Source organism: Trichechus manatus, unplaced genomic scaffold, assembly GCF_000243295.1.
Source record: "Trichechus manatus latirostris isolate Lorelei unplaced genomic scaffold, TriManLat1.0 scaffold00044, whole genome shotgun sequence".
Taxonomy (NCBI): domain Eukaryota; kingdom Metazoa; phylum Chordata; class Mammalia; order Sirenia; family Trichechidae; genus Trichechus; species Trichechus manatus.
Window position 1 is genome coordinate 14,667,748 of NW_004443980.1, and position 14,027 is coordinate 14,681,774.

At 34.9% G+C, this 14,027-nt stretch overlaps 1 protein-coding gene across 3 annotated transcripts in view; it reads right to left on the reverse strand.

The window, feature by feature from the left end:
* Positions 1-216: 216 nt before the first annotated feature.
* NAA16 (N-alpha-acetyltransferase 16, NatA auxiliary subunit) overlaps positions 217-14,027 on the reverse strand; it is a 98,906-nt gene continuing 85,095 nt past the window's right edge. For 2 of the 3 annotated variants that reach the window (XM_004376616.2, XM_023731628.1), the window contains 7 exons: positions 8,815-9,028; positions 7,745-7,938; positions 6,301-6,409; positions 5,762-5,860; positions 5,378-5,521; positions 2,585-2,682; positions 218-2,028 (listed from right to left, as the gene is read on the reverse strand). In XM_004376616.2, coding sequence (XP_004376673.1) covers positions 1,828-2,028; positions 2,585-2,682; positions 5,378-5,521; positions 5,762-5,860; positions 6,301-6,409; positions 7,745-7,938; positions 8,815-9,028 — 1,059 coding nt within the window. In that variant the 3' untranslated portion in view covers positions 218-1,827. Of the gene's footprint in view, positions 2,029-2,584; positions 2,683-5,377; positions 5,522-5,761; positions 5,861-6,300; positions 6,410-7,744; positions 7,939-8,814; positions 9,029-14,027 lie in introns of all 3 variants that reach the window. The other variant, XM_023731627.1, reaches the window with a different exon arrangement.

A 14,027-nucleotide genomic window follows, 5' to 3' on the forward strand; every position in this document is an offset into this window, starting at 1 on the left:
GAAGCAAAAGGCGGCTCTCTCAAGGCTGGGGGTGGGATAAGGCCGTAGGGGGTAGAAGGACATGACACAATCCTGCCTTCCTTATCCTGACAAAGATCCCTAGCCATGCCCCAGATATATGACATGTATACTCAAAGTGGGGTGGGAGTAGAAGGGAGAACAGATACAACCTCTGTACACTGACTGACATAGCAATGAATGTTTCTAACTTCAGTGTCACCAGTTACCCTCCATTCCACATCTTCTATTCTGTACCTTGAATCTAACTCCTCGCATCTCAACTGTATCCATCCCATAATGCTCAGAAACTCTAAATGATCCTAATGCAATACTTTTAAAAAGGCTGCTGCTGAAAGCACAATTTCCACATTCATTATGTGGAACAGGCACCTTTTATGCTAACAGCATCTTGCTGAAAGTAACATGATGAATTATGTATTTACCAGGATATTTAGTGACAAAGTTGGCTATATCTAAAATCATTAAAACATTAAGAAGAAGCCAAGGCACTGTGGCACCAGAATATATCTGGCATGTGGTTATGAGAATTACATTTTTTAATAAACTTTAAAATATTAAGATGTTCAGGCTTTTATTCCCCCAAAGAAAAAACATTTTGCAAAAATGCTTTGATAAGCACGAAACAAGACACAAATACAATAAGCAACTGTGTACAAAATAATTTATTACATCATTACATAGGTTGGCATTTTTTACAGTGAGGTTTCTCTCAACAATTATGAATCTAAATAGATTAGGGTGAAGGAAAATCATTTTAATTAGAATTTTTTGTCTAAATAGAATCTCCCTTTTTGAATTTATAGTTGTCATAAAGGGAAGCATTAATGTTACAGACATATTTACACAGTTCTGAAAGAAACACAAACTGAATGATTCCATTACTGTTTTCTGTACAAGACAGAACAAAAAGCTATCCCCCCAAAAAATCATTGTTCAACAATACTATGTTTTAGTACTTAAACAGTTTAAACTCTCATTTTGCTGAGGGATATAAAAATGCATTTAATAGTTAATGCATGGCTGTCAGACGTTTCATTATAATTTATATTCTACTATTCTGCTGCCTTGAAGCACATCCCTCAGATATAAACTACCTGCTAACACTCAAAGCAATTTAGTCAAGAAAGCATAATTCTTGCCTGTGAGTCTTCAAGACTGTTTAGAGATATGCAGTAACTTTACCAGTGAAGTTCCATGATTGAGAAGTAAACCAGTCCCCCCATTTTGAATTATCTACATAAAACTTGGAGTACCCTTATTCAACCAGAAGGTGTCATTTTTATGGATATTACAAGGAAATGGTAAATTATGAAAAATTAAGGTAAAAAAAGGCAAATTAAATTTTAAATAAACCTCTGTATCTGTCAAGATGGGTTCCATATTGTTAACACCTTAAAACTAATGTACTTTAATTAAAAAGCAAGCAACTAAACAGCAATAAAACAAACCAGTAAGACAAGGGATCAAATCATAAACCCTGAAACCAGGATTTAAAGAAAATAATATTGTGGCACTGTATATAACTTAGCTTAATAAGAAATCATCACATTTATAGAAGTGACAGCACCTACTACAATGCTAATAATTTGGAAGTTTAAGAAAAATTGTACAAATATAAACAGGTAATTTTAACAGATGTTTATGTAAATCGGCAAAGTCAGATAAAGCATAAAACAAGCTTACAGAATACTGCATTTAAAAATTCTACCCAAATATTTCATTTCCTATCTATATTAGAATGCACCCTGGAATAGAAACCCTGACTTGAATTCAGCCTTGAGTCTAGAGGAGACTGTTTAAGAGAATTCACATTTCATTTGCCAAAACATCGTAGTTAATAGCTGTGTGGTTTAGTGCTGCACTGTGACTGTCGCCTTCGTGCACGGCAGGCAGGAAAGCAGACGTGAAAGGAAAGAGTTTATGGCAGGCTGTTCTGTATTCTTCATACTGGGAATTACAACTCCCAAAGCTACCATCAAGCAGTGCCTCAGAAACCTTTATTAAAATCTATAGAAATAAGGGAAAAATACAATTTTTTAAAAAGGCTCAGTTAACAATCACTTTAATCAAAAGATGCAATCTGTTAATAAAACCAAGAGAAAGCCAACGAGGCTTCAGTCTAAATTAACTTCCTGCTGTCTACAGTTAAGTAATCACACCTCAAAAAAGTAACATTAAAATTCAACTTTGCAAAGCCTTAAAAAAAGGAGTAAAATTCTAATACTTGAAAACTGGCCTAAAAAAGTGAACCTCTAAAACTGTGATCAGTAAAAATGAAAATGTCCTTTATTAATAACAATAGCTCACATTTACTGAGTGCCTACCCTGTACCAGGCACTATGTGCTTCACAGCTGATTATTTCAGTTAACCCTTACATCAACTCTGATAGGTAACATTTTCATCTCGAGCTTATAAATGAGGAACAGGAGGCTGAAAGAGGTTAACTTGCCTAAAGTCACACAGGTAAACTGGTGGAGCTGAGATTCCAATTCAGGCATAACTCTGAAGGCCCACTTATGAATGAATGATGTTGTCAAAGACGCATGTTTTGTTAAATCTTACCTTTACATTTTTATCTTTTACAGTTTCATCCAGTCTAGTGGCAATAGCAATTGCTTTCTCTTGCCTTGACTTGTCCATAAAATACATCATTTTAGCACCTGAAATATCAAGATATTTTAAAACGAATAAACTCTGATGTTCTTACATTTGATCTGATTTACACTGAGGAGTGATGTAAATTATGCTTCCAAGTATTTAACCAGTGCTGGGCTGGAGCTAGCTCTATCAGCTCTCAAGAGCCAACTGTGGCTTCTCTTCCCAACTCCCTATTCAGTGACATCCCGTTGAAAGCTGGGGGCCACAATTAAAAAAACAAAACAAAACCCATTGCCATCGAGTTGATTCCAACTCATAGCGACTCTATAGGACAGGGTAGAACTGCCCCCACAGGGTTTCCAAGGCTGTGTTTTTGGAAGCAGACTGCCACATCTTTCTCCTGTGGAGCAGTTGGTGGGTTCGAATGGCCAACCTTACGGTTAACAGTCAAATGCTTTAACCACTGTGCCTCCAAGGCTCCCTACACAACAAACTAAACATGTTGCCATAACGTTGAGGGCTCCTTAGGGGGTCACAATACCCAAAAAAAAACCAAACCTGTTGCTGTGGATTTTGACTCGTAGTATAGGACAGAGCAGAACTGCCCCATAGGGTTTCCAAGGGGCGCCTGGTGGATTTGAACTGCCAACCTTTTGGTTAGCAGCTGCAGCTCTTAACCACTAGACCACCAGGGTCTCCCAGGGGCCGCAAAAGGAGTACTTTTATCACAAAAAAAACCTATAAATCAAGGCTTTTACTATCAAAAGTGCTGGCTGTTAAACATTTATCAGAAGACCAGTGATTCAGCAACCACCCTCCTCTTAGAAATGATATAACTCAAAATGTAAATATGGGCTGCTCTATGGCATCGATCAACACGCCAGTCAAAACCATAAAGAAAAAGATGCAGCTCTAAAATAAAACATCTAGGGAACAAATTATTGCCACATGGAGGGTGGTAGGAGACAACGGCAGATAAGTAATTTTTAACAACTACTTTTAAATAAAACCTGGTTTATAGTTCTCCTGTAAAATACATGCTTCATATTCTATGCTCATTTTTCTACTGGGCTTTTGTTTATTAATTTATAAGAGCTTGTGATGGTTAATGTTATGTGTTGACTTGGCTAGACTATGATTCTCAGCGGTTTGGCAGAGACTATGTAATCACCTTCCATTTTGTGATCTGATGTGAGCAGCCAATCAGTTAAAAGCAGAGTTTTCTTGGGGTTGTGGCCTGCCTCTAGGATATAAATGGATGTTCTGGCAAAGCTCGATTTCTTCTCGACTCTCCCACTACACATTGCCTGACCTCCAGGATTCTATAGATGTAAGCCTACAGAAGTCTTCTGGCGTGCCGCCTGACCTGCAAATTTTGGGTTCATCAGCCCCTGCAACCACGTGAGCCAGCAGAGGTCTTCAGCCTGTTGCCTGACCCACAGATTCGGGACTTGCCAGCTCCCACAATTGTGTGAGCCATTTCCTTGAAGTAAATTTCTCTCTATACATATACCTATACATGCTTCACTGGTTTTGCTCCTGTAGAGAACCCAGACTAAGACAGAGCTCTATGTGTAATTAGCTTTTTATCAGTTATATACCTGTGAATATTTTTTTCCATTGGTGTTTTGACTTTATGTTGCCTTCATTTTTATATGGTGAAAATTATCTCTTTCCTTAGAATTCCATATAACGCTTAGAAAGGCATTTCACACAATTATAATAAAGAAATGTTTTCTTCCATTATTCTATGTTCTTAAAGAGAAATTCTTACCCACCCTTACTACCAAGAAGTATTGTAATTTTTCAGAGGAATTAATTTTTCCCCCAATAGATACCAGAACTGCTAACTTTCCCTTTATAGTAAGAAAGTTTAGGTTAAAATGTTTAAATATATGGCTTAAAGTAGGAGTGTTAACTATAATATAAACTTCATTTTGTCCCCACTCCTTTTTCTACAATCTTTTATCCAGTTTTAATTTATGTCATCTTGTCATTTTTAAGAATTTGTATAAACTGCCTAAAATCCTTCCTGAACAAGGCACGATATACATAAATCCTCAAGGTAAAAAATACATAAAGTAATAAAAATACATGGAAAAATAAGTAACTCATAACCACAACACCCAAAAGCACCCTTTTAAGCTCTGGTAAATACTACCTTTCAGCCTTTTTCCCATGCATATTTTTACATAGTTGAGATTATATTGTATATTTAATTCTGCATACATATTATAAAAATATTTATTCCTGTTATTACAAGCCTTTTGAATAAACATTTTAAATGACCACCTGGTATTCCATCCTACGATCCTACCACTGCTTCCCTTATTACTGGACAGACATTAAATCTGTTTCCTTTCTTCTTTTCCCCATACTTACACATAACATTTCAGTAAACATCTTTGCACTTAGTTATTTCATTGCTTTAGATTAATTCCTTAAAATTATTGACAAATGTGTGACTACTAAATCAAAAAACACATGTAAGGTAAGCTCTCGATAAAACTGAGAAACTGCTTTCCCAAGTGGCTGTGCCAATTTACACCTGAAGCAGCCAAGTATAAACGTGCCTGTCTGCCACATCCTTACAAGACTAGTCTCCTATCTACAGACAACAACAACAAAAATGGTATGGTTGGGATATATTTCCTTTTCTCTCATAATTAGTGAGGATGAATATCTTTTCAAATGTTCGTTTCTCACATTTTAGTTTTTTTTCCACAAGCATTTTAACTCTGGCAGCTAAATACTAACCTGAAAGTAGATGCTGAAGAGAGGTAGCATTATGTTTGAGAAAATCCTCATTAAAACTTTCCAAATCCTTGTTGAAAAATATTTTCTGCATTTCTTGAGAGAGAACTTTGCTTACAATGTCTGGAAGATTACTATGATTAGACACTATAAAAAAGAAAACATTTGGATATTTTTGGTAAGCATTTTCTAAAAAAATTATTTGGAATACCTTTGTATTTATTACTAAGCTTCATATACTCTACATAATACAAGTATTATCACATCTTTGGAATACAGATCATTCTAGTCTAAAAATGCACTAATTTCTAGCATTGCTTTACTAGCATATTTGACTTATAGCTATATCTTCATTTAAATGGTATAAAAATGATCTTTGATACTTACCAGATTTAGAAAATTTAATTAAACATTCATGTAACCATGGGTTATTACTGTTTATGGCAAAAGCTCGTTTGACAGATTGCAGCATCAACAGAAACTTTCCTGGATCAGAAAAAAAGATAAAAAATAATAGCAGCAATATTTATGTACATGATTTTCTTCACTTTATGTCAGCCTCTCTTAAAATTCAATAACAAAATGTTACCTCTTCTATAAAATTTATAAGCAAAATTCAAAGCTGACTTTCATTATCAAAGATAACTTTTATTTTCTAAAGAAAAGCTTGAAAAACCATGAAGGACTGCTTCAGGTAAATACTAATTTGTATGACTGTTCAAACTTATTCTTAAAATGGATTTAATTGTAGTATTCTAATTTATTACCCAGAAAAGTTTAGGGTAGCAAAGGAAAAAGGGTTTGAGAACTTTTATGGAAGGAAATGGGACTCTAAGAAACAAAACAGATCTAACTGACGAAGATTATATTGAATCTGGTCACTGATGCAATTAAAGGTTAAAAACCAAACTCAAACTACTTATTACCTTTTCTAAAATATATTTCAAATGCTAATAGATGAGTGTCAATGTTATCAGCAACAAGGTTCTTAAGAGGTATAAGGAACTTGATTGCCTCTTCTAGGGGATTTTCTACCTATTTTGAAACAGAAAGGAAAAAAAATTTATTTAAAAAAATTATAAAAGTAAAATTTCCTCTAAAATTTTATACTAAACATCTAGCTAACATAATTCAGCCAGTTTTCTTTATATAAACAAATAAGCAGCAAAACTTATTTAAATTTTTTTTTAATTTAAAAACTATATAAAGAAATTCAAAGTACACAGTAAACAATTTTCAAAATGGAAACAGCTCTGTGGTTTTTTTTCTGATTATAAAATCAATATAATTTTACAAAAATTCAAGAAAATACAAAAAATTATTCCATATACTTAAAGAGATGATACACCAAGTACTGACAGCCTCTTACACTACAAACATCTAAAATAACAGGACAAATATAATAGTATCACACAAATTTAAAAAAAAGCAATGATAAATTTAAAATACTCATACTTAACAGTAAATAAACCAGAAAGGTAAATATTTCCCTAAATATGGTCCCTGAATAACTACTGACACGTTGAGAAAATTCTGGAGATGAGGTGCTATTTCTCTGTAGCTTCAAACCTATCTAGTAAGAGCTATCTTATACCTCATACTCTAGTGTCACTATGAGAGTTGGAATCTACTCTATGGCACACCACAACAACAGTTTAAGGGCTATAAAATGCTTCTATTTTTAACAGGCAATTGTATTGGTCTTCTATTGCTGCTGTAACAAATTACCACACTTACTGGCTTTAAAAAAAATCACAAATTTAGAATCTTAACAGTTCTGGAAGTTAAAAATCTCACATGGGTCTCACTGGGTGAGACAATCAAGTTGTTGTCAGGACTTTGTTCCCTTTTGGAGGCTCTAGGGGAGAATCCATTTCCCTGCCTTTTCCAGCTTCTAGAGGCTGCCTACATTCTCTGGCTTGTAACCCCCTTCCTCTACCTTCAGATCCAGCAACAGCAGGCTGAGTACTTCTTACACTACATCACTCTGACCTCTTCTGCTTCCCTCTTCCACTTTTAATGCCCCCTGTGGTTATACTGGGCCCATATGGATAATCCAGAATAATCTCCCATCTCAAGGTCAACTGATTAGCAACCTGAATTCCCTTCTGCCATGTAGAGTAACATACTGACAGGTTCCAGGGATTAGAAGTTGGGCATCTTTCTGCTGCTTACAACAAGAATTCTTCATATAATTTGTATCAGACAAAATTTGCATATTATCAAAGATCACTGATATTTATCATAATGACCCTGAAACATTACAAATGGCTTCTGATTTATAGATTTAAATAAATCCTATTTATGGCCAGAACTGAACCCAATAACATAAATTTTACCAAATAACATAAGACAGTAAATTCATCTCACCCTTTCTAATCTTTCAGGTATAAGTTCTTCCTTGAGACCACTGGCTTCTTCCTCTTCTTCCTCTCTTTTTTTCTTTTGATTTTTCTGTTGACGTTCCCTTTCTGCATGCTTTCTCTCTTCTTCTAATTTAGCCTTTTTCTGAGCTCTTCTCTGCTTGCTAAGCATTTTCTTCAATTCTTTGGCAGACAGGTTTTCTATAAATATCCAAATGAACCAAAGTTCTACTAAGGCAGTGTTCCCATTTTCCTCATATTCTTCTGCAATACATATGCTATTAGTACAGCTTTGGGGATGGGTGGGGAGGGGAGAGGCAACTACACAAGAGCTTTTAGAAAGTGTATTCCCAGTGATTAGCACAAAACCAGGCATATAAAAGTCAATGAGTAAATGTTGCATTGACTAAAATTAACCAATTATAGCCCCAGCTCTGCCTGGTACATAATACAGGACTTCAGGCAAATCACTTCATCCCTCCCAGTCTCAAGTTCCAAACTGTAAAGCAGGGCTGATAACACCAACTACCCTCTCAGAGTATTTCAAGGATAAGTGAGATAACACACATAAACACACTGTGGTCTCTAAACACTATAAAAATATTTAGGAATGAAAGATCCCAAATCTGCCTCCATGCTACTGTTTCTCAAATATTCACAGACGTTAACATTTTAGTGCACTAAAGCTGTACAGATATTCTCACTGGCATTCTTATTTTCAATAAAGCAGGCACTGGAAGGTGTAAGAATATATATTTTTCCCTAAGGAGCTCAAAGCTATTTTCAGTCACAATTTAAAAAAAAAAAAGAACCCAGCACGTAGACATTTCTGTTTTTCCTGAATTGGCCCTACTGAAGGTAAAAATAAAAGATTGCTAGTCATTTCATTTTGCTAATTCGGAAGCATCAGCTACAGAACACGATCCCACTTTTTAAGCCTCCCCCACTTTCTGGTTTTAGCAGATCAGTTATCTAATGTCTTCACATTCATTTGGCATTGGATCATTTATGTTAATGATTCTGAAATTCGGTGTTCTTTTTAAAAATACATTTTTAAGGAAGTTCCTTTTCAGTTACCTGAGTTTATTTCTTGTTGTTTGTTTTCGCTGGTTAAAGGATTATCATACAATTTCAAGTATATTTCAATTGCTGATCTAGCAGCCTTGAAATAGAAGGCATGTCTTCTGAGTATATCTTCTAATCTCAAAAGGTCAACGTAGGCACGAAGGGTCATCTTTCTCATGCAGTATGTATGGAAGTCAAATTGGTCATCAGTTATCTCAAAAAAATGCTTCAAAACAAAACCACAAAATTATTCCTTACATTTATGTTGATGATGTCCACTTCTGAACAGAAAATCATAAAAAGCCTGAAAAACAATTTAAACTGTTCTGATTTCACTTAGTTGCCCTCTCCAGTGTTGAACACTATAAAGGACATCAAGTTCTTCTTTGCATTCAACTTAACATTTCTCTTCCTACAGTCTATGCCCACTCTCTATAAACCATGCTTTGTGATGACACTCAACTTCTATGTAATAACTCAAATGATCAAGTTACTTTTCAAACCTGGAAATTAGTACATAGCAACATTTTCATTTTAATGAAATTTTTTTTAGTATTCCCTAAAAACCAGCACGGCAGAGTTTTTAAACAGAGCTCTGAATGAACAGTAGATACACGCAGGTTCACGCTAAATGTTTACAAGTCAGACTGCCCTCCTCAACCATGAGCTCTTCAAGGACAACTCTGTCATCTTTGCCCCACTATCTGGCACAGAACCTAAAACCTGGCAGGCATTTAATAAGCACACTATTTGCTAACTCAAAAGATAAGCTGTTTATGCAGCACGTGAACTTGGGAAAGTCTTTTAATTTCTTAGAGCCTCAATTATTGAATCTAAATTAGGAATAAAGAAATCTATACAACCACTTTCTAAGGCTGTTAAAAGATCAAATAAGAACATATGCCAATGTGTATTCTAAACAGTAACCTGCTATAAAAATGCAGACTATTATGGTTTTCTCTCAGTCGATAAAGTTCCCATTGACCTACCCACATGCCATGTTAGCAGAGGTTCTTCAAATATGGAGTGACGCACAAAAATACAATAGCTTTTTTCTTCGGAGTGAGCGCGAAGTTCTCATTTCATTTTCACAGGGTCGAAGACCCAAAAAAGGTTAAGAATTTACATGGAAAGGAGAACACTGGTCCCTCCTCCCCCCATAAAGCAACTTCATACTTTTTATTTTCTCCCTTACATGCATTTCTACCTCCCTCTTCTTTCTTCTCCTCTACTTTAGCATCTCCAAATATGAGTGATTCAATATACCAACATAGGCCAAGCTTCTACTACATTTTTCTTGTGCACGGGGGGTCTAATAACTCACTATGCAGAGGACATACTAGTAATCGTCCATAATCACTTGATAATTTTAGTTGTCTTGGTAAACAGAAGGAGTCCCTGGATGATGCAGTTAATACACTCAGCTATTAACTGAAAGACTGGAAGTCTGAGTCCACCCAGAGGCACCTAGGAAGAAGTGCCTGGTGATCTACTTCCAAAGAATCAGCCTTTGAAAACCCTAGCGAGCACAGTTCTTCTCTGACAAACAAGGGGTAGCCATGAGTCAAAATTTCCTCAATGGCAGCTGGTATTGGTGGTAATTAGAAACACACTATACATAAAATTACATTAAGTACCTGAGATTTTAAGAGAAATTCAAAGATAAGAAGAATAAAAAAGCACACAGTGTAGATGGAAAGAAATAGAAAACAAACATTTCAATTAGTTTATACTTATTACTTCAAAACTCATGCCTTGATGTTATATTTGAAGACTGCATTCCTCTCCATCAATAAGTCAAACCAACTCACAAATAATAATATATATTTAAACTTGGTTTTATTTTTTAAAAATTAAAGGATTATATATTTCATAAAGTTGTCAGTGGTTTTCCTTCATGTAAATAAAGTTATATCTAGCACCATAAGAATATCTTAAAATTCAATACAGTTAACTAAGGAAAAATGGCAATGCTAAAAGTTATGGAACACATAATGAGATGAAAACATCTAAGAGTTTACAGGACTTTTTTAGGCTGAGAAACATTTATATGTGTAAAAAGGCAGACACAAGCTTCAAGAAATACTCCCAGCAGCATTAGTACACAAAGATTTAAAGTCAAGCCTCTGATAGTCAAGATGGGAGGGAGCAGAATGGAATCACAAATAGTTAAACCACCTCTTTATCAGTAACAGCCCACAGGCTGCCTCTCTCCAGTTAATGTCTTCCATAAATAGGGTGACCAACTCATCCAACTCATTCTGCTTTGCCCAAGACTTTCCCAGTTTTACCACTGAAAGCTCTGTGTCCTGGGAACCTCCTCCGTCCCAGGCAAATCTGAATGGTTGATCGCCCTATAATAAGCTAAATGACAGTGAACAGGATATGGCTAGATTAAACTAGGGGGAGAAAAAGGTACTGCAGCTATGGCTTATTAATACTTTTCCTAGAATCCTACATAGAAACAACTAAATAATCTTGGGTTGATTTTTTTTTTTAACTTTTTATTTTGGAATAATTATAGATACAAAGGAAGTTGGAAATGCAGTACAAAGAGGTCCCATGTACCTTTACCCAGATCTCCCCAAAGGGTGCAGCCTATATAACTATAGTATAAATCAAAACCAAGAAACTGGCACTGGCACAGTGATATGGTTCTATGTGATCTTATCACATGTGTAGATTTATGTGACCAACACTACAATCAAGATACAGAACTATTCCATCATCACAAAGATCTCCTTTGTACTATCATGGGTTGATTTTTCCCTACCACATAAAATAAGCTACAGAACACAGAGACTAAGACAGCTCACTGCAGAAAACTAGGTACCCAAATCTTAACATACAGCCCATGTCCTTAATTCTTTTTCCCTCATCTTAAACACTCATTCCGTTTTTCTTTTTTTGGGGGGAGAAGGGGAGGCAGTTAATGCTGACAGGAATTACTCAAGTGGTCAAAATTAGGATTGAGTCAAAGTAAAACAGATCTGCAAGATTTAAGAAAAGCCATCCACAGCTTAAGACTGTCATTTTCTTTAGGAATTCCTTATTAGGCTCTCTCTTCTGACCCAGATTCTCCAGGCCTATTACCTCTCAGAGTTCCCGGATGACACTAGTAAGAGTTCATACGTAGAAATGCAAAAACAAAAAAACTCTGGACTTAAAAAATAACTAGAGCAACCAGGGTAATATGGAACTCGATTTCCCTTATACAAAATCTGTCATTATAAAGCATGTATAAACTTGATAAAAATTAAGGTGCACCCGAAAATAAAGTTATGAACTTTCTATGGTTTTAATCTACCATAAATCCTAGATCTGATCAAAGAGTTTTAGAAATATGTATTGGTTGCCGGCCCTGTCTTGGATATAAATCAGCACACTAAAATGATAAGAAACCAATTGCCTGAAGACTAACCATAAAAGAATACTCAATTCTTGAAAGATAAAAGCGTTATAAAAATTATTCTGAACACAAGTTTATATACAATATTTTAAGGAAGGCTGTCAATGTTTCAAGTTTCAAACATTAGATAGGACTGGATTATACAACCTTTACATATACTCCTAAAATCCTATGAGAATGGCAAGATGAAGACAGAACAAAGTACTATGCTGAGTCATTCTAGAATTCTATTATGTCAAATCCAATTACTACGAACCCACAGCAATATGTACCCTAGCTAAAACTGCCTTCAGTGAAAGAATTCCTGAAAGAATTCTTAAGGGCAAAAGACTTAATCCTTATTTGAATATATTTCTCTATTCACTATTTAGAAGGTAAACGAAATGAATGTGAATCTAGTTTTATTTTTGAAAGGTGTTCATTTCCTTATTAAAATATTTAAAATCCAGGCACAAAAGTAACTCATGCAAGTACCTATTGTAATAAATATTTGAATTCTGTAATTACTCCCAAATCCTTCCAATTATATTATTAAGGATTTTCTTTTAATCTATATTAATTTTATAAGGAATTAATTTCAGAAGTGCTAATCATTCAGTCAACAAGCATTTAATGACCCTATTTGTACTAAGCACTCCTATGTTTCTACATACAATTACCAAGAGACTTAAGTCTTTTTTTTTTTTTTAATTGTACTTCAGGTGAAGGCTTACAGAACAAATAAGTTCTCATGAAACAGAAGTACACATGTTCTTTTATAACACTGGTTAACAACCCCAACAACATATCAACCCTCTAACTTCTCAACCTCTTTTTTTTTTTTTTGGTGAAAATACACATAGCCAAAGATACACCATTTCAAAAATTTCTACATGCTAAGTCTTATTTACTTTTAATATGAATTGTTCCTTGTAAAAAGACTAGCTTACAAGTGGTGTGACAGTAAGAGTACACTCTTTTCTTGTTTATCTGTTTCTAGTTCTTTCTATTCTCAAGCATCAAAATAAATAGTTGCTAGCAATATTTATGTAACATGTCAAAGGGTGATGACTTCTGTCCTGTTTTGATCTCTAATAGCCAATGATTTCCTGTAATTTTTCACTTCAAAAATGCTTTCTTCTAAACTACTCATTTTAAGTCACTTTTTGAACTAGAAGTACTTTATCTGACACTACAGAATTTTATTCCATGCTACTCAGCCAAAACCACTAAAATTTAAGAAGCATAATCTAAATGAAATTTAGTAATGGGAGAGCTACTTATATTCTAATAACTCTCAAAAAATATTTAAAAGGATAGAGTAACCTGGTCATTACTGTCAGGAGGAGTGGGGTTTAAGTTCAAGAAGTTCCCAATTATAATAATCTTATAAGGTCACTATGAGACAGAACTGACTCGATGGCAATGGGTTTTTTGTTTGTTTGTTCATGGACATTCAAATTTCACTTTTATGGAAAATTTGATACATCTCTACAGTATGGTCTTGCTGGAATAATTGATCCCTAAGTGAGTAGCAGCCTCTTCATTATCAAGGAAAGAATCTACTTCTCACTGAGAATGTCCTGAATAATAAAAATATATTTCCTTAATAAGAAGAATGCTTTTAAAGTGATGGTCATCTAGGGAGTGTTGAAACAAGCTAGTGCTCTACAGTTTTACTACAGAAATAAGAGCCTGCCTGAAATTTGAGTGCTTGGATATTTCACATATCGTCCACGGGCTTTGTATCTTTGAAGGAGAAGATGAGGAGGATTTTCCCCACAGATAATAGCCATCAAGCCCAGGCTTAAAAAGGCAAATCAAAACGAAACAAAAA